The sequence below is a fragment of the Thamnophis sirtalis genome, unplaced genomic scaffold, assembly GCF_051295495.1.
Source record: "Thamnophis sirtalis isolate CommonGarterSnake01/CBP01778 unplaced genomic scaffold, rThaSir2_p1.2 scaffold_13, whole genome shotgun sequence".
In the NCBI taxonomy this organism is placed as follows: domain Eukaryota; kingdom Metazoa; phylum Chordata; class Lepidosauria; order Squamata; family Natricidae; genus Thamnophis; species Thamnophis sirtalis.
This window is the reverse complement of record NW_028261393.1, coordinates 15,035,720-15,060,061: the sequence shown is the minus strand read 5'-3', so window position 1 is coordinate 15,060,061 and position 24,342 is coordinate 15,035,720. Positions and strand designations below refer to the sequence as shown.

Genomic DNA, 24,342 nt, shown 5'->3' with positions numbered 1-24,342 from the left:
ACTTCGAATGGTCACTAAATGAACTGTTGTAAGTCGAGAACTACCTGTATTTATGCTTTCCTCCTTTACACAATTTTCTTTAGAGAGATTAGTTGTCAACTTGCAAAGCAACCTTGGCCTGCTCTCGAGTTGCTATAGGCAAGGGGGATGGGACACTGATGAACCAGCACGGCAGCCACAAACAGAAACACATTCCAGGCATATCTTTCTAGAGGCTGTATCCCAGGTTACCCGCAGCAGCCGGAAGGGAGTGATATCTACAGCCTGCAAAAGTGCTCCATTGGAGAATGTGATTTATGATACACCCTGGGGGAAGGGGGAAACAGGGTCATAACTGGGCCGTAAATTATGTGGGGTCAGAGTTGGCTTCACTTGCGACATGCCGACATGTTGCTCCTAATGAATAGCTGGATTTCTTTTGAAGCGTGGCTCGAGGCTCATGATTTAATTAGGGAATTCATCAGAACCTTGACAGCAGTAGTTAATAGGTCAGATCAATGGTTCCCAATGTGGGGCCCAAGCTCCACAGGGGGGCAATTTGACTTTTAATGGGAGCAATTTGAACCTTGTTTAAATCAAGTTAATGACCTTTTAGACTTCCTCTGGATGAGTAGAGTTCACTTTTTGAGTAAAGTAAGAATTATATGTCGGGGGGCCAGGGGCATCAGGATTTTAGAGATGCTTAGGAGGGGCATGGCCAAAAAAAGATTAGGAACCACTGGATTAGATTAAGGCAGTGCCCAACCCAGAGCCACTCAGTAAATTTCAGAGTCAGAGTTGTGGTAAGGTCTCCTCAGTTCTACTCCAATATTCCAGTTGTAACACCAGAATGTCTCTTTTTTATCCTTAGGTATTGTTTGAAGCAGTCGTTTCCAATGAGCGGCATGGCTACTTGGGATTGGATGACATCCTGCTGTTGAATTACCCCTGCTGTAAGTGTCACATTTTCTTTGATCAACTTTCTCCATTCCGCTGTGGTAGCAGCACAGACTTGTTCCAGGTCCCTTATGGCTAGCTTTAATCCCTAAAAGAATAACAACTGGGGGAAGATGACAGATAATGCAGTGAAGAAGATGATTGCATGGCGAAATTTGCAATCATACTAGGGGTAATAAATACGAGGGCTCTGCTACTACTTGGGTTTATTCCAAAAAGGTTTTCTATCTGCCCAGGGGCATGAAAGTAAGCTTCACAACGTCCCCCCCCACCCAGCGCTCCCCCTCAACAATTTGGGGTTGGCAATGACAAGAAAAGATGTAGTTTCTTTAACAAGTTGCAAAGAGGAACTACGTTCTCGTCCTTATAAAGCCCCTTTATGAAATAAAGATGTAACAAAGAGGAGAAGCGAGTACGCGAGTGAGCTAGCACCCCAAAGATATTCTAGCAATTACTCTCTACTTAAAAGTATGTTTAAATTAATCCTCCCACCTTCAACCTGTTTTATACACATTTTTTTTTGAGCGGTATCATTTGCGTGGGAGGGGATTAACTAAAGAAGTCTTTCCACAGATCTTTTTGTCTGTTTATCTCTGTTTCGGCAGCTAAAGCACCTCATTTTTCCCGCCTGGGTGATGTGGAGGTAAATGCTGGACAGAATGCCACTTTTCAGTGTGTAGCGGCCGGCAAGGCTTCTGAAACGGAGAGATTCCTCATGCAGGTGAGCAGGAATAAGTTTACCCTCCTTGGACTATTTACCTTTTATCTGTCCCTCTTTGCTCTTGTTTCCTTCAATGAGGGGTGAGTTCAACCTGTCCTTTGTGTTCTTCCATTGCCTGAAATAATAACCTCTGTATAGGATGCATTTGATATACTTGGAGATAGGTTGAAATAAGCTTTCCATGCAGATTGCTGATCTGCAACTTCCCAGAATCCCTCAGTTTTCTCCTTTCTAGAATTGATTGTTGCTGGCAGGTTCTTCCACTCATAGCTCAACCTCTCTTCTGTAGTCTTAAAGCAGGGGTCGGCAACCTTAAACACTCAAAAGAGCCACAAAGGTCCTAACCGGAAGCCTCCCGTTCGATTCTGAAGTTGACCGGAAGTCTGGTTCCCCCACCATAAAGTCTCCTCCTAGTGAAGTATCCTTTTTCCTCTACCTGTCCATAACCAAAAGCCCCATCAATGGTGAATCTGACCGGAAAACCTGCCCTTGAGTCTCCCCCTGGCATGCCATGCTGCCTCCCCCACCAGAAGCTCCTCCCAAAATTGTGGCACCGCCCAGTGACAGGGAGCCACAGCAGAGGGATAAAGAGCCACATGCGGCTCAAGAGCTGCAGGGTTGTCGACCCCTGTCTTAGAAAAAAATTCTTTTCAGGAGAAGAACATGATTGTCTATGTTTTTGTTTAATTTGCCCCAAAAGAGGAAACTTTTCTTTTCTTTTTAAGTAGAAAGGTGTTCTGACCCCCTCCTCTGTCCAGTAACGAAAGCCGAGACAAGCTTAAATGGAATGTCCTTTAATAACAAGACCAGAATCTCGGTGGCTGAAAGCCAAGTAAACAAACAGATAAGGACCTTGGCAGCAAGTCCGACAAACCTTGGCAGCAATTCAAACAAACCTTGGCAGCAATCCAGCCTGCCAAGTTAGTTTCTCTTTAGTCAAAGTGTTGACTTCTGCAAGAAGGGCGTGGCACAAGCAGTCTTTTTTATAGTCTGGAGAGGAGCCTAATGACCATCAGCTGAACGTAATTACCTCCTGTAATTACGTAATTGCTCCCCCTTGCCTCCTCCCCATTGATCCAAGGCTCAGGGGCCACCTGGTGGCCAACCAGTCTCTCTGCGCCCTGCTCGGAGTTGGAACCCTGTCCAGGGTCCTCCACATCCTCCAGGGCCGACTCATAGGGCCCCTCGCTGTCGGAGTCTGGTGGCAGTTCCAACGGCTCCTGCTGGGCCACAACAGAAAGGGTAGCAAGTTCTAAAAAAAGCAGACCATGTCTCAGCATCCCTTCCCAGAAAACATGATCCCTGGTGGCACAGTGGTTAGAGTGCAGTACTGCACTCTATTTCTGCTGATCACTGGCAGTTTGGCAGTTCGAATCTCAGCAGGTTCAAGGTTGACTCAGCCTTCCATCCTTCCGAGGTGGGTAAAATGAGGAGCCCAGATTGTTGGGGGCCATAGGCTGACTCTGTAAACTGCTTAGAGAAGGCTGCAAAGCACTGTGAAGTGGTATATAAGTCTGAGTGCTATTGCTATGATGCTTACATAGGCTGCAAACGCCAATCTCTTCAGAGCAGGATTGATGGTATTCTTGTTTTTCTGAATGGTAGAAGCAGAATGGGGTTGTCATTCCCACCATCTCAGTGAAGCACATCAGTCACAGAAGATTTCTGGCTACTTTTCAATTGGATCAAGTGTTAAAAGGAGACCAGGACTTGTACCGCTGTGTGACTCAGTCTAGCAGGGGCTCTGGGGTCAGTAACTTTGCCGAGCTGATCGTCAAAGGTATGTATCAGAGGGTGTGTTGGGATCGGCTTACCTGCTCAGCCTGGACAAAGTCAGGCCTAGACATTTGAAGTCCGAAGAACGATTTGAATTCTATTTGTCAGTACAGGTAGTCCTCGACTTACGACCTCAACTGAGCCCAAAATTTCTGTTGCTAAATGAGACACTGGTCAAGTGAGTTTTGCCACACGTCGTGACTTTTCTCACACCCCTTGTTGTTAAGTGAATCACTGCAGTTCTTCATTTATTAATATCGTTGCTAAGTGAACCTGGTTTCCCCATTGACCTGGCTTGTCAGAAGGTCATCAAAAGAGGACCACAACGGGATCCTTGGGACCTTGCAACTGTCATAAAGGGGAGTCAGTTGTGCCAAGCACCTGAATTTTTAAATCACATGACCATGGGGATGCCGCAAAAGTTGTCAGTGTGGGAAAAATGATCATAAGTCACTTTTTTCAGGGCCGTCGTAACTTTGAACGTTCACTAAATGACCGTTAGATAGGTCATTTAGCCGGTAAGGTAAGTCAAGGACTACCTGTAAGTGAGAGATCAATTGTGGGGGCTGATGTCAGGCGGAAGCAACCAGAACCACTCATGAAATGTCTCAACAGGAGTTTTATTGGCAGACACCTATGTTACAGGAATCTCACCAGGCTGACTGCATTCCCTTGAGAATGACAAGACAAGGCCTCCAGACCTCTGGGGAACGTCAGGCTTGTGCTGCTTCCTGCAGTGCAGAGTCTCCAGACTTGGGTCTCTCTCTTCACACCTCCCCCCAGTCTAGCTGGAGATTCCACCAAAGCTGATGAACCACACTGTATTTTAATCTTGGGTACATTTGCCCTCTCAATTCCTGGCAAATAGATGGGGAAGAAATGGAATGTAGTGACAGATTTTACTTTCCTGGGCTCCAAGATCACCGCAGGTGGGGACTCCAAGCAAGAAATTAAAAGACTCTTGCTCCTGGGGAGGAATGCTATTGCAAATCTAGACAGCAGACTAAAAAGCAGAGACATCACCCTGCCAACAAAAGTGCATATAGTCAAGGCTATGGTTTCCCCAGTTGCAATGTATGGCTGTGAAAGTTGGACCATAAGAAAGTCTGAGTGCCAAAGAATGGAGGCCTTTGGACTATTGTGCTGGAGAAGACTCCTGCGAGTCTCTTGGACTGCAGGGGATCCAACCGGTCAGTCCTAGAAGAGATCAACCCGGACTGCTCTTTAGAAGGCCAGATCCTGAAGAGGAAACTCAAAGACTTTGGCCACCTAATGAGAAGGAAGGACTCACTGGAGAAGAGCCTAACGCTGGGGAAGACTGAGGGCAAAAGAAGAAGGGGATGGCAGAGAATGAGGTGGCTGAGCCACCTCATTCAGGAGGTTACCCCCGGGGATGTGGACAAGGCCATGAGAGCTGTGAGTTCCTCCACCTGTGCTCTGGATCCGTGTCCCTCATGGCTGGTTTCTAACTGCAGTGAGGTGACACGAGGCTGGATCCAGGCGGTTGTAACCGCCTCTCTTCGGGAGGGGAACTTCCCCGCCGCACTAAAAGCGGCGGTGGTGAGACCCCTTCTGAAGAAGCCATCCCTAGATCCAGCTGTCCTTAACAACTACCGCCCGGTCTCCAACCTCCCCTTTCTGGGGAAGGTTGTTGAGAAGGTGGTGGCCTTCCAGCTCCAACGGTCCTTGGAGGAAGCAGACTACCTAGACCCCTTCCAGTCAGGCTTCAGACCCGGTTACAGCACTGAAACCGCCTTGGTCGCATTGATGGATGATCTTTGGAGAGCCAGAGATGAAGGACATCCCTCCATCCTGGTCCTCCTTGACCTCTCAGCGGCTTTCGATACCATCGACCATGGTATCCTTCTGCGAAGACTGCGGGAGGTGGGAGTGGGAGGCACCGTGTTACGGTGGTTCTCCTCCTACCTCTCGGACAGGTCGCAGTCGGTGTTAGTGGGAGGGCAGAGATCGTCCCCAAGGCCCCTGAAATATGGGGTGCCGCAGGGTTCGGTCTTATCCCCCCTACTATTTAACATTTACATGAAACCGCTGGGAGAGATCATCCGTAGGCACGGGATTAGATACCATCAATACGCGGACGATACTCAATTGTATCTGTCCGCCCCGTGCCAAATCAATGAAGCGGTTGACGTAATGGACCGGGGGCTTGAAGCCGTCATGGACTGGATGAGGATTAACAAGCTTGTGCTCAACCCAGAAAAGACCGAGTGGCTGTTGTGTTTCCCTCCCAAAAATTTGGCCACTAATCCAACACTCAGGCTGGGGGGTCAAATTTTACACCCCTCAGAGAGGGTTCGCAACTTGGGAGTCCTCCTGGATCCACAGCTGTCATTCGACCATCATATAGCGGCTGTGACCAGGGGGGCATTCGCCCAGGTACGCCTGGTGCGCCAGTTGCGACCCTACCTGAACCGGGAGGCCCTCACAACAGTCACTCGGGCCCTCGTGATTTCTAGGCTGGAATACTGCAACGTGCTCTACATGGGGCTGCCCTTGAGGTGCATCCGGCGACTTCAGCTAGTGCAGAACGCAGCCGCGCGAGTGATCGCGGGTGCACCCCGATTCACCCGCATTACACCTATCCTCCGCGAGCTGCGCTGGCTACCTGTCGATCTCCGGATGCGCTTCAAGGTGCTACTGATCACCCATAAAGCCCTACATGGCAGTGGATCTGGATACTTGAGAGACCGCCTTCTGCCAATTACCTCCCTACGACCTATAAGATCTCATAGGTTAGGCCTCCTCCGTACTCCATCGGCCAGCCAGTGTCGGCTGGCAACTACAAGGAGGAGGGCCTTCTCAGCAGCGGCCCCGACCCTTTGGAACGAGCTCCCCGTAGAGATTCGTACCCTCTCCACTGTCCAGGCCTTCCGCACAGCCTTGAAGAACTGGCTCGCCCGTCAGGCCTGGGGATAAGGACCATTACCCCGCCCGAATGTTGTATGCATGTTGCTTATTATTTTATTATGTGTTGTCGTCTTAGTGTTGTATTCCCCCCTCCCTGGTTTTCTGTGAGCCGCCCTGAGTCCCCTCAGGGAAAAGGGCGGCCTACAAATAAAATTAAATTAAATTAAATTAAATTAAATTGAGCCACCAAAGCAGTTGCCATGAGCTTAAATGGACTCTGAGGGATGGTAGAGGACAGGAAGGCTTGGAGGAACGTTGTCCATGGGGTCACGATGAGTCAGACATGACTTCACAAGTAACAACAACAATGTTTTGTGGGTTGGGGAATAGAGAGAGATAAAGGCACACACACACAGAGAGAAAGAGAGAGAGAAAGAGAGAGAGAGAGTGAGAGAGGGAGGGAGAGAGAGAGAGAGAGAGAGAGAGAGAAGGATAATGCTTTCCTTGCATATCTTTTGTTCATTGCTGTGGGCGGATGTTGTTTCATGTTACTTATTTATAAAGAAGCTTCAGCAGCACAGAAATGTGCCATCTGCCTGTGATAGTGAACCCTTCTGGGAGAGGGGAGAGGGAGAAGGCCTCTGTTCTACATCTGTTTGACTTGGAATGAGCTAATATGGGAAGGCAGCCCAGCTTTTGAGGATACTCATCATGGAACGGTACTTCCTGTATTGAGGTGATGGAGCAAGACTTGTCATGTACGCATGGCTGGAGAATCCTATTTGTTCTGCAGGCCATGTTCTCGTTACATGAACCCATTGGAAGCCATATGGAAGGTGCAATTTGAGTTTAAAAAAAGGGAGTGCCCAATTTAAATTTAAAAAGAGAAAATACAGGATTATCTCTGTCTGTCTGTCTGTCTGTCTCCCTCTTTCCTTCCTTCCTTACCTCCCTCCCTCTCCCTCTTCTCCCTCCCCTCCTCTCTCATATGATTTGCTTTTCACTCTTCCTGACATTCTCCTTCTTCTCTCCTACACATCACCCAGCAATAAGGGCAGACAGTTTTCATAAAAGAACTAAACCGAACTTGCAGAAGTGTTTTTGAAATTAAAGCAACATCAAATTAGCCCAAGGGCTACAGGGTGCCTACCTGTAGTATACAAATTGGCTGATATCAGCTTGATTCAATTAAGTGTTTGCGTCCTTCAGAAATTGCAAGCTGCCTTTAGACATTAAGTGTGTTGAAGGTGGCTTTTAGTACAAAACAGCAATCATGAAATGAAAGCTGTAAGAGTAAACATAATCTTCTGGTAACGTTAAACTTACAAATAAAACAACATTGAATGAATGACTGAAGAGATAGGGGAAATCTGAGGATGAGCACACGCAAAACACTTAACTAGGCTCCTGAAGTTCCAGTACCTGCATATGAGGAATACACAGAGGTTGATAAAATTAGAAACTTGGTTAATTCAGGAACTTGATTCATCAGGTTGTCTGAATGCAGCACTACTCTTTCTTGTTCTTCCATCACCCCAATGAAGTTCTCCGCTATCTATAAACCTATAAACTCTAAAAACCTGGCTATGTTCCAAAGCCTTGGGCACTGAATGTGTCAAGGGTCCAGTTTCCTGTCTATATGGGTAGTCCTTGACTTATGACCACAATTGAACCCAAAATGTACGTTGCTAAGTGAAACATTTGTTAAATGAGTTTTTCCTCCATTTTACAATGTTCCTTGCCAGGGTTGTTAAGTGAACCACTGCGGTTGTTGAGTTAGTAACAGAGTTGTTAAGTGGATCTGGCCTCCCCATTGCTTGTCAGAAGGTCACAAAAGGGGATCACATGACCCCAAGTCATTGCGACTGTCATAACATGAACCAGTTGCCAAGAATCTGAATTTTGATCATGTGGCCATGGAGGATGCTGCAACAGTCTTAAGTGTGAAAAATGGTCATAAATCACTTTTTCAGTGCCGTTGTAACTTTGAATGGTCACTAAATGAACTGTTGTAAGTTGAGGATTACCTGTATTGCTAACTGGTCAGGTGTCTTGCTCCCGTGTATATTGAATTTGGATGTTTTTATTGGTTTTACTGTTTTTATTGTTTTAAAAAGGTTCTAATATTTTTCATTGTAATTTTTTTAAAAATTGCAAGCCACCCAGAATCATTATTGAGATGGGTGGCCATAGAAATTGAATGAATGAATGAATGAATGAATGAATGAATGAATGAATGAATGAATGAATGAATATGGAGATTCTCAGTCATCCAGGTCACAGTTGACCCAAAGGTGCTTTTTCAAGAGGCAACTGGACTTTCTGGTTTTTCTTTGAAAACGTTTCGCTTCTCATCCAAGAAGCTTCTTCAGTTCTTCAGTCCAGTTTCCTCTTGAAAAAGCAACTTTTGGAAAATGAATGAATGAATGAATGAATGAATGAATGAATGAGCCCATCCACCTCAGGAGAGCTGTTTGAAAGTGTCCAGAAGAACAGGTCAACTTACTACTTCTTTTTCCTCTTAACAGAGCCCCCAACACCCATCGCACCCCCACAGCTTTTGAGAGCAGGCTCAACATACTTAATCATCCAGCTCAATACCAACTCAATCATCGGAGATGGTCCTATCGTAAGAAAAGAGATTGAGTACCGGATGACTTCTGGACCTTGGTCTGAAGTACACGCTGTGAACATGCAGACCTATAAGTTATGGCATCTTGATCCCGACACAGAGTATGAAATCAGCGTCCTGCTGACCCGGCCAGGAGATGGTGGGACTGGCAAACCTGGACCTCCACTCATCAGTAGGACAAAGTGTGCAGGTAAGAGTCTTCATTACTTTGTGTATCAAGAAAACCATTGAGAGCACAACGGTGATGCTTTGGCCACAGGGCAGTTTTTACCTGCTTGCAGGGATAACAACATGAAGGCTGAGATAATATCCAGTCTTATTTATTTATTTGCACTGGTGTATATCTAATATTGCTTACCATGCTTTTAATCTGACTCTAAAATCAAAGAATCACAGGTTGAACTAAAGAAGGAATAACATTGCCATGGCTATCTCTGAGAACTTGTTTTAAAATCTGCCAAAACAAACTCAGCGAAAGCATGGACAGTGGCACTCCATGGAATATGTTCGTGTCTATCTTTTACTGGACAATGATCTGCCTTTTTTTAAAAGGTAAAAGCTGCCTGTGGAAAAAAAAAGAGTGTATATTTCTAGAAGTTCTACACCTAAACGAACAGGACCTAAAAGAGGTCCTTTTATCCAGGAAAAAAAATATTTATAAATGAACTGCACGTTGGGGAAACTTAACAATAATTAGAAATATTTGTATGACAGAATATGGTTTGTTCAGTGAGACGTAAATTAACAATTACACATATGAAAGAGACGGGGAAAAATCTCTAAATAGCAGAGGAAAAAACCATGAATGAGTTTTTAATGGAACTTAAAAAACAAAACATCGACAAAGTAAAATAAACACTCTACCAGTATGGATTCACTCAAAGTGACCCCCTCTCCAAACAGACAAACAACAACAAAGAAGGGATTTGTCTGTGCAAGAATATTCTGGAAATAGAGCATGCATAGAGGTGGAGAATCTTAATGCTCTATTTCCTCATCACTTGACCATCAACAATTGAGTTTTGCAAGAGCTGTGATTCAAAGTAGTTTAGACATGACATGGGGCAGAGGTTTTCAAGACACCAGTGTAAGTACAGGTAGCCTAGTCATAACTGAATCATTGCAGTTGTTAAGTTGGTAACAGGGTTGTTAAGTGAATTTGGCTTCCCCCTTGACTTTCCTTGTCAGAAGGTTGCGAAAGATGATCACTTGAGACCCTGGGAAACTGCAACCGTCATAAATGCATGCCAGTTGCCAAGCATCCAGATTTTGATCACTGCAATGGTTGCAAGTATAGAGTGGTGTGGTGGCCTAGATGTAAAACTCTCACCTTGCAATCAGGAGACTGAAAGTTTGATCCTAGGTAGAGGCGGATATTTCTCTTTCTGGGCACAATGAGATTATATCTGCTGAATAAAACTCCACATTGATGACAGGAAGGGCATCCAGCCAGTAAACACTTGGATCCGTTCAGTTGCCCAGATTCCACGCCACAAGGGATTATGGGGTCATTGAAGGCAGATGATGATGAATGGTTGTAAGTGTGAAAAATGATCATAAGCAGTGGTGGGTTTCAAATTTTTTTAGAACCTCTTCTGTAGGTGTGGCCTGCTTTGTGGGAGTGGCTTGCCAGCCGTGTGACTGGGTGGGAGTGGCTTGCCGGCGATGTGACTGGGTGAGCGTGGCCAACTTGTAAAATGTGGTGAAACTCACTTAACAACACTCTTGCTTAGCAACCAAAATGTTGGTTCAGGAACTCTGGCATTGAAGTGGGCAAGTCTTAAAGCTGTCAAGTTACAAGACCCTTGCACCCCTAACCCTTTAGAAAAAAACCCCAGGGGTGTTCAAACTTGATAGCTTTAAGACTTGTGGACTTCAACTCCCAGAATTCCTCTTCTCTTTCTTTATCTTGATGATGTGGGGACGGGCGGGGGGAGGGAGCTGGAACTGGTTCCAAATGGCACTGTAGATTTGTGGAACCTCTTCTATAGAAGAGGTTAGGACTGGCAGGAACCCACCCTTGATCATAAGTCACCCCACCCCCCCTGCTGTTGTACTTCAGTCAGTAAAGAATGGTTGTAAATTGAAGACTACCTGTACTTTCTACTCTACCTAGTTAGGATGTTATGACAAGTTCCTTAAGTACTTGGCTGACTTCCACAGGTGGAGGTGTTTACTGTGCTTGCAATTAGATGAGCACTAACGACCAACTTGAGAGTGCAAATGCACTCTGATGAAATGCCTTTTTCCCAAAAAAGCCAGCTCTTGTGATCCAGATTTACGGTGTTGCTCACCCACAGGGATTGTGTTAGGATGACGAATGATCATTGCATCGGCAGCTGAGCAAAAGAACAGTCAGAGTTGTTGGCAGCAGGTGAATTGATAAAGGCCAGGGACAATGTGGCTTAGCTGTTGAGGATATCCATGGTGTCGGGGTTCCAAATAGCATCCAAAATGCTTGTCCAAGGCAAAGCATTTCTCAAAGTTCCAATTGATGAAGAGAGCCATGTTGGCACATCTGGGAAAACCCAAATCTGAAAGCTTCCCAGTTTTTCCCCACCCGGTTGAAAGTTCAAGATCTTGCCCCCACACCCACAAATTCATCACATGGTCCAATCTCCCACTGCCATGCTGCCAGTTCCACCCATCCAGTTCCGGTCAGGTGCAGAGGTGCAAAGACGAAGGATGACCTTGGCTTTATGGAAAGAATGTTGTTATGGCTACATAGCATCTCATTCCGTACAATCCCCCCCCCATTTTCCCACAATAGAAAATGCACAGTAGAATATTCAAAAGTGTGGCAGGCCAAAGATCCAAAAGAAAAGATGGCTGCAGGCCTGATACATGGTTTGTAATTCATGCCTGGGAGCAAGTAGTCATCTTGAAAAGTGGGAGATGTTTAAAGTTAGTGCTGCCTCTGGTTGAAAGGGCAGAAAAGAGGGGAGCTTTAGAAAAACTCTGAACATTATTGCAGCATTCCTTCCATTGGTTTTGTACATGATCCCTTACATGTTTGAAATTCAAGAGTAAAGGTGGTACTACAGTTCTCAATGTACAACCACAACGGAGCTGAAAATTTAGGTGAAGTGAGTTTTATGACTTTTTTGCAACATGTGTTAAGGGAATCACTGCTGTTGTTAAATTAGCAACTCGGTTGTTAAGTGAATTTGGTTTCCCCATTGGCTTTTTCTTGTCAGAAAGTTGCAAAATATGTTCACATGACCCCGGGTCATTGCAATAAGTGTGAGTCAGTTATCAAGCATCTGAATGTAAATCCCACGACCATAAGGGTGAAAAATGGTCATAAGTCACTTTTTTTCAGTTCCATTGTAAGTTCAAACAGACAATAAGTGAACTGTTGTACCTGTATTGTATAAATGGACTTTAATCCTTTGCTTAACAACTGTGGCAAAAAGGATGTAAAAATCCGGCATAACTCAGTTTAAGAATGGAAATTCTGGTCCAGATTGTCATCATAAGTAGAGGATTACCTGTCTTATCTGTTCAAAGATACTGTATGTGCTACTGTATATTAAACAAGAGTTGTAGAATTGAAGGTCCAAATTCTGTATGTGGACATTTAAAGATTGGTGCAACCCGCAGAGACCTTCAAATATTTTTCTCAAACTGAAAATTGGAACATGATAGAAAGGGGATTTTGATTAGAAACACAATTGGAGGATTATCATATTAAATATACATTTAAATTAAATTAAATTCAGTGCAAATGTGATGAACTTAAAACTTATATTTTTATCTGGGCTTCACCACTGCGTTTTGGAGTGCAGCCCCTTGGGTTCATATGTCATGCGAACCCAGAGAAAATGGGTTAATTGCCTAATGTACGATAATTAATTAGCCGTGGGTAACTACGCTGTACAAATCCTGCTTTTGCTTTGCTATAAAAACTGAAAGACGAAAGGAAGAATGTTCTTTCTACATCGCCTGATCTTATATTCTACCTTGCTTTTCCAGTCTGGCCTCCTGGTTTTTATCGTTGCCCTCCCATCCTGATTGCTCTTCTGTCTTGAATCTCTGTCTAGCAGCTTATTCCAAACCAACCTTTCTCTTAAAATGCTAACCCATCCATCTTCACCCGCCTGGCTAAAAAATCATGTTGTTGACAAGTACATCTCATTTCTTCCATTAAGAAAGAAAGAAATAAGAAAGAAAGAAAGAAAGAAAGAAAGAAAGAAAGAAAGAAAGAAAGAAAGAAAGAAAGAAAGAAAGCATCAAGGCTTTTTGCCTGAATCTTATTTGTGACTCGCTGCTATCCATATCCTGCTCTGCTCTAGGAACTGTGGCCTCTGTGATTAATAATGGAATTCTCTGAGTTAATTATGGTAGACGTGTTCTCTCCATCTTCAGCAGCTCCATCTTCAGCAGCTCCATCTTCAGCAGTTCCCTGCTACAATTGCTTTTAAACCAAAATACCCTTTGCAGAAGAAGCCGTATCGGTGGGAGCTCAGAAACTGTTGGCTGCTTGCAATGGCTGCAGAACATTAGCTGCCCCGACTCATGCTAGAGAAAAGCGAGGCTGTGCTGCTAATTGATTCTCTTGCTTTGCCTGCTGTGTGATTCCACACACATTGGCGGGAGCGGAGTGGCTGACTTGGCAGATAGAAAATTGGAATCTCTAGAGAGGATCCCAGGGCCTTGGGTTGCAGGTATCTCAGCTGGGATTTTGAGCACTGCGCTTGATAGCGACACTGCCTTTGTTAGCCAGTCAACTTGACGTCCTTGTTATGCTGGTAGAGATCCTCACTTGACCCCGCAGCACCACTCTTTATGAGACAGGACCAACAGTTCTCAGCAAATACCTTAAGGGAAGCCTGTACAACAATTATCCTTAAGGGGAATACTGCTGAATTTGTGCCAGCCTTCGCAGGCAAACCAGACAGGATACACGATCAGATAAGCCAGTGATAGTGAACCTTTTTGGCATCGAGGGCCCAAACTGGAATGCACATGTATGTGCGTAAATGTAGGCGCATGTGCATGCTGGAGCACCGGAAACCCAAAGACCAGCTGGCCGATGTGCTTCCCTTTTTGGGGGGCAGTTTTGGGCGTCTTTTGGGCCATTTTCAGGCGATTTTCCAAGGCAGTTTTTGAGCCACTTTCAGGCTGTTTTTTGGGCTGTTTTGGCCCCAAAACAAATGAAAAATGGCCTGAAAAAATGGCCTGATTTTTTTGCTGGTTTTTTGGGCTGTTTTCATGCTGTTTTCTGGTGCTCCGGCGCCTGCGAATAGCAGCTGGCGATGGCAGGTGTGCCCACAGAGAGGACTCTGCATGCCACCTCTGGCATGTGTGCCATAGGTTTACCACCACTGAGATAAGCTATTCCCTCATTATTGTAAAGCTACTTTTACAGAATCTTGTAAATCTGAAAGTAAAATTCTCCCACCATGACCTTTACAGCCAAAGGAACTTAGAAAGGGTCCCTTCTTAGCTTCTTGCTCCACCCATTATGGAGTTGCGGGCTACGATGCCTCTTATGTGACCATTCGCTAGGCTGCATCTCTTTGCCCTGTCTTCCAAGGTCTTTCTCACATACCGTTACATCTTGGTGCATTCATCAGTTTTGCATGTGAAAGGGAGAAATGGTCCATGAATGTTGTTGCTCTATATTGCAAGAGAAGTGACCCAAGGATCAGAAGAATAGGTTTTTCAAAACCCTGTCAGTGTCACCCTCAATTGAAAATTGTTTTAAAAACTGCTTTGCTAAAATGCATGTTTTGTGTGCGAAAGGTCTTAGATGCCACTCTTGACATTCCCAGTTCAAAAATCATCTAGCAGGTGACAGGGAAGGACATTTCTGGTGGAAAAACTAAGGAGAGCAAGGATCAAGAATTCAGCTTGATATAAAGCAGTCCCTATAATAAATATTAATGAGGCACAATGACACTTCTGTTCCTTGCTCCCAAAGATGCAGCTGCATTTCAAAACCAAGGGTAGAACTACAATTCCCAGCATGCCTCAACGCTTGCTATACTGCTCAGGACCCCTGGGATTTGCACCTCAGGATTGGACTTCACTTGATTCCTTTCCCTACCCATTTCCCTCCCCCCCACTTTTGATAATTGGTTTTCAGAATCACCCGCTATTTGAACAAAACAATCATTTTTCTATGATCGCATCAAGTTGAGACAGTCTGAGCTGAGCATCTTCTACTGTGCAAAGCTAACACAGCTCTTTGTAAACCTGAACAATTTCTTCCAGAAAAGAAAGGGATTTGCAAAACCTTAACCAAGGGTGGTGGGTGGTTAAGAAAACATAATCTTCATCATTTTTTTTTGCAATTTTTTTATTTTTAAACATAAAAGACAACATAAAAAAAATTCCAATCCATACATACTGTAGAAAGTGTATCAGTTGGTTACAAAAGGTTTTCGTGCATCTCTTCCACAGTCATCAAGCATAATTCATATTAACTCAAGAATTTTAACGCAAATGTTTATACATGTTACTCTTATACCTCCATTTATGTTTGACTATAATTATTTAAACGTCCTTTATCATAAAATATACCAAACTTTAATACATAACCACATACAGGCATTTCATTTAATATTTCTAAAATCCTCCAATAACACTGAATTCTTATGTCCTATTCTAGCTAAACATCCATAATATTTAATAATAGACTTTTCTAATCCTTCTTTCCAAATCGCTGTTGGCAATTTTCATCTAGTTTCCTTATATTATACTTATATATATATCTTCATCATTTTTAATAGCCCCATAATCCCTTGCAGAGTAGAATCTGGGCTACTGAATGGAGCCAAGTGTTTACTGGCCAGATGCCTTCCTGTCGCCAATGCGGAGTTTTGTTCAGGAGATATATGCTCAGTGTGCCCAAAGAGAGAAATATTTGCCTCTACTCAGGATCGAACTCACAGCCTCCTGATTGTGAGGCGAGAGCTCCACCTCTAGGCCACCGCACTACTTGGTGGTTAAGAAATAGGAAGTATAAATATTTATATAAATATAATTATAAATAAATATATATAAATAACAGTTTGTTTAGTCACTGTTCAAAGTTACAACAGCACAGAAACACAATTTTCACGTTTAATAACCATCACAGCCCCCCCGCCACCGTTTTAATCACATAATTACAATTCAGCTGCTTAGCATCTGATTCATATTTATGACGGTTGTGATGTCCCAGAGTCATGTGATATCCCCTTTGGTGACCTTCCGACAAAGCAAAATCAACGGGGAAGCTAGGTCCACTCAACAACCGTGTTCCTAACTTAACATCGGCAGCAATTCACTTAACGGTGGCAAGCAAGGTCATGAAATGGGGCCAAACCCGTTTAACACATGTCTCACTTAGCAGCAGAAATGTTGTGGCCGTAAGTCGAGGACTACCCATATGGGCTAACTCCAGGTTTCTGATGCAGGATGATGTCTTAGCCCTTTTTTGCCTCTGGTTCTGTATCAGCAGATTTCCTTCCCAGGCATCTAATAAATTTCACCCAGCCTGTTATTTAAAATGTAGCCCTATACCCGGTTAGTTTAACATCTGCTCTTGGGGCTCAACTCAAGATAACCTATTTTGTGAACCTGAGATTTGTGCCTATTAGGAACAAAGACCATAGGATGATAAATGTTATTCATCACAGTGTGGAATAATGTCTCCTTGAGGCCCTGTGTTTGGTCTAAATTCTCTGTGACTTTTTAAAGAGAAGGTCCTGTGACCTTTTGCTCAGCAAAGTCTTTGAAATTAAGTGGCCTTATGGGAGGAGATTGAAGATTGACCCTGCTGTTGATAACCAATGGTGTGCTTTAGATCTCATTTTCTGTTTCTTTTTTCTCTTCACACCAGAGAATATTGTGGAAAAATATTTCCTTATGACTCCAAAATCCCTCTTTGTCAGCGTTCCAAGTAACACCCCCAACGAAAGAAGACTCTGAGGCTTGAGGTTCCTCAAAGTGCCATTTTATGAGAGATGTCATATTGGCACATCTGGGAAAACCCAAATCTGAAAGTCTCCAGGTTTCCCCCACCCAAATGAACATTCAAGTCCCTGCCCAGCACACACATGTCCATCCCATGGCCCAATCAGGCACCATCCCAACTGGAGATGCCTCCCAGTCACACCACTCCATGTGCAGAGCATTTAGAGTATGTATTTCCCATACTCCATACAATCGCTTCTCCCACTTTCCCACAGTAGAAAATGTGGTAGGCCCAAATGTAAAACATGGCTTCCAAGCCTATTTTTCCCTCATAGGGAAGGAAAATGGGTTGTTTTGCCTTCTTGGCTGTTTTTTAATTAGGGAAAAAGAGCATGGAGATCCAGTCCACCATGGCCAGAGGTTTGCAAGGAGTCCTCTGTCCTGTCTCCAGCTTCTATGGCAGTGTTTCTCAACCTTGGCCACTTGAAGATGTCTGGACTTCAACTCCCAGAATTCCCCAGCCAGCATTCGCATTCGCTGGCTGGGGAATTCTGGGAGTTGAAGTCCAGACATCTTCAAGTAGCCAAGGTTGAGAAACACTGTACTATGGTTTCCACTTTTTGTTATGCATCCATGTAGGACAGGGGTGTCAGACTCAATTTCATTGAGGGCCCCTCAGGGGGCCAGATAGGCATGCCTGACTGGCTAGGTGTGGCCAACCATGTGGGCAAGGCCAGCTTGACACCACTCCCCAAACTGCTGGCATGTTTCCAGTTTGCACTGGGTAGACCGGGCCAAAGCCACACTGGCCCAATGTTTCCTCTTCGCATTGGGTAGACTGGGCCAAAATGACGTGGGTTGGCGCTTTATATTTTCCAGGATGGCCCCATGGGCTGGATCCAATTGTATTGAGGGCCAAATCCGGCCTGCGAGCCTTGTGTTTGACACCCCTGATGTAGGAATTCAGGGTTCTCTTATACTATCCTGTGTCTAGTTCTAGAATCATTCTGGCTGGATTTGAGAGTTGGATAAGGTGGTGGCTCTCTAATTCCAAGTGACCCTTAAGCCCCCTTTGCGCTCTTCTGCACACCCCTGAAAAGGGAATGAGAGAGAAAAGGGACTTGACCTATTTTCGAAAACACCAGAGGGCAGGACAAGAATTAATGGGTGGAAGATCATGAAAGAGAGATCCAACCTAGAACTAAGGAGAAATTTCTTAACAGTGATAACAATTAATCAATGGAACGGCTTACGGTACCTCCAGAAGTTATGGGTGCTCCATCACTGGAGGTTTTCAAGAAGAGATTGGACAATCATTTGTCTAGAATGGTTGGACTAGAGGACTTCTAAAGTCTTTTCCAATCCTATTACTCTATATTATTGTATGTTACATTCTCAATTTTCATTTTTTAAAGCAAAGAGGTTATGGGGCAGGATAGCGAGTAGAGCCTTATACCGAATCAAGTTCTCCTTTAACCATTTTAAAGTCTTAAAACGAACAAGCTGAAACATTTTGCATCTCACTTGTCTTCCTCCTGCAAGATAATAGTATTTCCCTGCACCTGCCCATCACAGTTGGCTATAAGTTGACTTGAAGCATCTGAGATCTTTCCAGGATGTGGAAGTATCTCGCCACAAGTATGTTTTCCTTCCAGATTCTTGTTAGATTCTTTTTGTGTTATCATAAAACCTTTCTCTTCTCTTTCCTTCTGCTCTCCTTTGACATTTCCCTTTCCCCCACTTTCCGGACAGAACCCTGCCATATGTTTATATAGTTCATGAGTGCCTGCACCTGCCACTCTTTCTCCTTTATGGAAATGCTTATTTGCATTTGATTAGCAAGGGAAGGGGCTGGCATCTTGGCCAATTCCCAGCATTTCTCATGCAAAGCTCTGGCAGGCAGGAATCGAGCGGGCGGATGCCTGAACTTCTCCCCGTACCCTGGGGCACCGGTGGAAATGTTAAGGACGTCAAAAAGCTGGGGAGGCGAGACTTGGAGATGACTTGGCTTGCTTTTGTTTCTGTCGCTCTGCTCTCCTTTTGGGGCAGTTGAAAAGTGTGTCTGACTTGTAAGGGAGGTAGGGGTCATCAGGCTTCCTGACGTTGCCGACTGTGCGGGGAGTTTCTTGATGTGGCACATTGGCTTGCGGCACCAGTGCTTTGTGAAGGGAGCTAAGCACGGTTAGTAGCAGCATCTGCTACCCTGCAGTCACATTAATTGGCTTGCGAATGCAGGCGAATATACACGTCCCAGAATAATGTTGCAGGATCCAAGCACCGGGATACGACGTCTCTTCTTCCAAGCTTTTGGACTTGTGCTGGGCCCGAAAGGAACTTCTGAATCCTCAGGATGTGTCCCATCCTGAACACGCCTCTGGTCCTGGTGGCCAACTCAGATTGCATCCAGCAAGACTTATTATCTCTTTGATGTTTAAGGATGCTGTTTTGGCTTCTTCTTCTTTGATTTTGTGCTTTTTGGTCTTCTTGGGCTGGAATGAAGTAGTTGGAGAAAGAAAAGATGCTTTCTTGACTTTCTGCCAAGTCTGGAGGATAAGAGTGTTCTGCCTTTCCCCCATCAAGACCAAGCTTCAGCAATAGCATGTTGACTCCAGCCCACACTGGGATCAAGGGGCAGAAGGAGAGAAGCTGCCTCAGGCTGGAAGCTTGATGTGAATCCAAACTATTCCTTACTGTTCGCATTGTGTTAGATCTCAGACATAGGAGGAGGAGGAGGAGGAGGTGCTGCTGTTTTATTTCTGCTTTGTGTATCAAAACAACACAAATTGGTTTGGGATATTCCGCAGCTTGCTCTTTGCTGCTGTTCTTCAAGGATCAAAATGTCTTGGAGCAGCTGTGCTGAAAGAAGACACACACTCCAAAATCATCCTTTATGCTATTATTCTAGATGGTCTCCAAAGTTAGGGAAATAGAGTGAATCTCACCCAATAACATTTCAATCCCAAATTCCATATTTTAGATGTTGAGGCCACATAAGACAGTTGTTGGTTGTTCCAATCAGAAGATCACCATTGTAGTTCTCAGAACATTCAATTAAAAAAAGATGTTGACTGTCTTAGGCGAGTGGAACTTTTTTTCTGAGCATTTTGGAGCACTGCCATCAATCACACTGAGCTAGGTAGGCAGCTAGTCCAATTGAGTGTGTCAATTTTTCATGTTCCAATACAAATAATTGATTGCAGAGCATCAGATGTTCTTCCTTCTCAGAGCCTTTACTGAATACAGAAAATGAAATGAGAAGGAATGAAAAAGCTGGAATGAGCTACTTACATCTTCCCAAAGGTTGGTTAAGGACTAAAAATGTCCCTGTAACTTCCTTTATTTGATTTATATCCTGCCTTCTTTGTACAGGAGCTCAAAGTAGCATACATTTCCTATTTTTCTCACAACAAGACACTATGGGCTGAGAGAGACATACAGTACATTGAGTTTCCATGATGGAAGGTGGACTAGAATGGAGGTGTTCCTGCCCTAACATCTTCATTACAACACAACCCTAGTTCTCTAACCTTGCTTTTGTTGGTACATTCATTCTGTCCAATGACTTGTCCAATGTGCTAGTTTTGATTTCATTTAGAGTCCCCTCCCCACCGCACTAACCTGCTTTCCAGCTCTGTTCTCCTGTGCAGGGCAACAAATGAAGATCAACTAGGAGGTTGGGAGGTAGGATGGGCGGGGCCAGCCTATTTGCCGGTTCGCTGAACTACTCAAAATTTCCACTACCGGTTCTCCAGAACCTGTCAGAACTGACTGAATACCACCTCTGGTGTGTGTGTGTGTGTGTGTGTGTGTGTGTGTGTGTGAGAGAGAGAGAGAGAGAGAGGGAGGGAGGGAGGGAGGGAGGGAGGGAGAGAGAGAGAGAGAGAGAGAGAGAGAGAGAGAGAGAGAGAGAGAGAGAGAGAGAGAGAGAGAGAGAGAGAGAGAGAGAATAGGCTCTGTACATATGACAACCTTTTTCTGAGCACATAACTTTCCCAGCTTTTTCCCAGAGGCAGCCTGGGGCACAGAGAGTTCTTTTTCGTATGCTTCTAGTCGTGATTGACATAGACTAAGCTGCCATACCTGGGTACATTACAGTTATAATAGCTCCAATAACCTTAGGCAGCTTTGTAACGGCGCTAATTGTATGGATGTATTCAGCAATATTAATGCGTTCAGACACTTTTGCTACTTGACTAAAGTGCTTGCAAGTCTGCTTACATAGGCCCAGCGATTTCAGCCGGCCTTTTTGTTGCTAATCATTTAAATCACAATAAAATAAAAAGTAAAAAAAACAACAACAACCCTGAAATTTGAAGTCTGGCATTCCCACTTCTGGTCTGGGCTGCTCCCAAGAGACTGGGGTGAATTGATTCTGAAGACCACGAGCAGAAAATGAACGGGTTCTTCCAATGTCAGGCAAGGAAAGCAGTTTTTCATTGTCCCTGTCATGCTGTGTTGATTTCCTCTCTTTAAATTACTCCAGTGCCATCATTTCTTTTTCAATTGTCTTTCTCATGCCAGAAGGACATGACTCCTGATTTGTCCTAGTCATGCTAATATCAGAGCACATGCTTCACACGTAGCAGGCTTCGGGTTCAATTCCAAGTATCTTGGAAAAAGATTGAAATTTTGGAGCACTCCTAACAATCAGAATGGGATGGACAGTGGTGTAATTCAAATGTTTTTTTTACTACCGGTTCTGTGGATGTGGCTTGGTGGGAGTGGCAGGGGAAGGATATTGCAAAATCTCCATTCCCACCCCACTCCAGGGGAAGGATATTACAAAATCACCATTCCCACCCCACTCCAGGGGAAGGATATTGCAAAATCTCCATTCCCATCCCATTCCAGGGGAAGGATATTGCAAAATCTCCATTCCCACCCCTCTCTGGGACCAGCCAGAAGTGGCATTTGCTGGTTCTCCAAACTACTCAAAATTTCCACTACTGGTTCTCCAGAACCTGTCAGAACCTGCTGAATTTCACCCCTGGGAATGGGGTGATGGAATGGAATGTTCAGAAAAAGGACACAGTTGGTGGCTAGCATCCAAAGTGGACATTCCACTATTATTATTAGTGTATGGTGTGGTTACGTAGTTTGGAGATCACAGTGATATTGCTGAGTAATAGTTTAGTTTGTCAAGGTACCAGCCCTGTTAGGGGACATGCTTGTGTGCTTCCCAGGATGTGCCATAGGATGGTTCATACCAGAGAGAAAGTTAAGAGGCTCTTCCTGCAGCATCAACAAAGGCTGCCTCCCTTCCTGGAGCTGCCTTGCAAGTGGGCATTACAACTGGGAAGTTTCCGAGCCTTCAGAATTCGACTGCCTGCATGGAGCACCAGCTCATCTCCCCATCGAAGTGGTACCTATCTATCTACTTGCATAGAGCAAGCTTTCGAACTGTTAGGTGGACAGAAGCTGAAGCGAGTGACAGGAGCTGCCACACTGTGCTTGGGTTTCAACTGCTGCAGCTGAGATCATCTCCAGCATCATTAAGCCACCGAGTCACAATATCTCTTTAAAAATTCCAATCAGTAGTGTTCTTTCATGGATTTCCTCTAATGTTTTCTGCCCTTGGACCCATACACCTCCTAGGAATCTTGAGTGGATTCTTCATGGTGGAGATGAATAACCTTTTCATCAGTGAAAACAAATAGTGGTAACAAAGGCAGAGCTGTTATTAAAGCAGATGGCCATTACTTATGTCAGTTATGATAACTAATTAAGTATGCCCTCAATGACATTGTTTAAGAATATATCTCTTTCAAAACCCCTTGAATGTGTTGAAAAGATGAGGATATTCACCCTATTATAATTGCCACTTGGAGCTGACAGGAAAGCCATCTTCACTTTGCTAAATAAAGCTAATCAGTGTTCCCTCTAAGGCCTTTCTTAATGAATTCATGTCAAAGGTAAAGGTCTGAATAAGAAATGCATAGGACTGTGGACGCGTTTTATGGAACCTCTAGAAAGCCTATTTCGTGTTCCTTTCTGCTATGAGTGTTCATTGTTGTTTGACATCTGTCTCTGCCTCAGCTCTGATCAGATCATTTGATCTATCTAATTCAGTGAAGGAGTATGGTGGCTTGAGTGGTTGGAATGCTGGGCAGGAGTTTAGAAGCCCGTGTTTGAGACCTGAGAGTGTCATGGGGCAGGGTTCAGTCTGTATCTGATGTAGTTGTAGGATACAGCCAGAAGTGGGATTTGGGGGTTCTCCGAACTGCACAGAATCTTAGCTAGAGGTTCTCCTGAACCCCTGCAAACCCCCAGCAGCCCACCCCTGCTTGAAAGTCTTCACTGGTCTCGGATGCCATTTTATGAGCCGGTACAGGCATATCTCAGCACACTAATTTCACACGATCTCTGTTACATGAGCTGCACTGATTGCCAGGAATCATCCAGGAGCAATTCAAAGTGCTAGCATTACCTTCATAGCATAGTACATGTCAGGTTTCCAGGTGATGAAAACCATTCAAAAAAGAAATGTGCAAAGTCCATCTTTGAAAACAAATTTCTTTTATTTAGGTAGACGTCAAATTGACAAAGTCTGTTGTAATTCCGGATCTGACACAAACCGGAATTACACCACGTAATATTGTGAGTTAGAAACATCCCTCAAAAGTCACATTCACCAATAAACACTCAATCCGCATTGCCCGGTGTCTTCAAACTCCACCTTCCGTTCTCAGCAGGAGCAGCCTCTGTTCCCACGGGAAAGAAGGTCATCTAGCCAAAACAATTCTCCCTATCTATTCACTCCTCCTGCCCTTTAAGAATGTGGCGAGTGTTGTGGCCCACCAGTGGCCAGGAGAGCTGGCAGAAGAGTCAGACAGTGAGGAGGTTGGGGAGGAACATGGGCTAGTCCTGGGGGCTGAGGAAAGCTCAGACGAGAGCTCTGCGTCAGAGGCAGAGAGGGAATTAGACAACAGTGTGGCAGAGGAACAGCTGGAGCCTGTTCCCAGTGTGTGCATGTGCAGAGCTGCCAGAAGACAAGAACAACTAAGAAAGCAGGGTTGAATTGGGAGTAAAGCCACACCTTGGAGGTGATTGGCCGCTCCGATAGGAAACAAAAGAGGAGCAAATGGGGAGTGAACTTTTGCAGGGAACAATTCATTCCTTCTGTCATTTCAAGAGTGGAAAGTTCTGTTTATGACTATAAGAGGCTCTGTGCCAAGTGTTGCCTTGCCCTGCCTTTGGAAACTAGTTATCTGGCAGTTCTCCAAGCGAGATAAGGTTTGTGTTGATAAATATTCCTCTGAAATACTTGCCTTTGTTTTTGCCATGCCTTCCTGACTGGCACAGTTTGCCAAGACATGCTGACTGTGAATGAAAGGAATTCACAGTCGTGTAAATAAAAGAGGTTTTGCCAGGAACAAGACTCTGGTTCATGCTTTTTAAGGAAGCCTAGGTCAGAATAGGGGAGCCCGAAAAAACCCTTACTTACTCAAGAGAAAGAAAAAAAAAACCATGAGTATAATAGAGAGCTAAATAAAATGGCTACAGA

At 44.5% G+C, this 24,342-nt stretch overlaps 1 protein-coding gene across 1 annotated transcript in view; it reads left to right on the top strand.

Annotated features, from left to right (window-relative positions):
• The window catches only part of PTPRU (protein tyrosine phosphatase receptor type U), a 422,700-nt gene that overhangs the window by 209,230 nt on the left and 189,128 nt on the right, over nt 1–24,342 (top strand). Inside the window, exons 4-7 of the mRNA XM_087727684.1 lie at nt 851–932; nt 1,542–1,657; nt 3,263–3,437; nt 8,830–9,123. Coding sequence (XP_087583810.1) covers nt 851–932; nt 1,542–1,657; nt 3,263–3,437; nt 8,830–9,123 — 667 coding nt within the window. The remainder of the gene's footprint in view (nt 1–850; nt 933–1,541; nt 1,658–3,262; nt 3,438–8,829; nt 9,124–24,342) is intronic.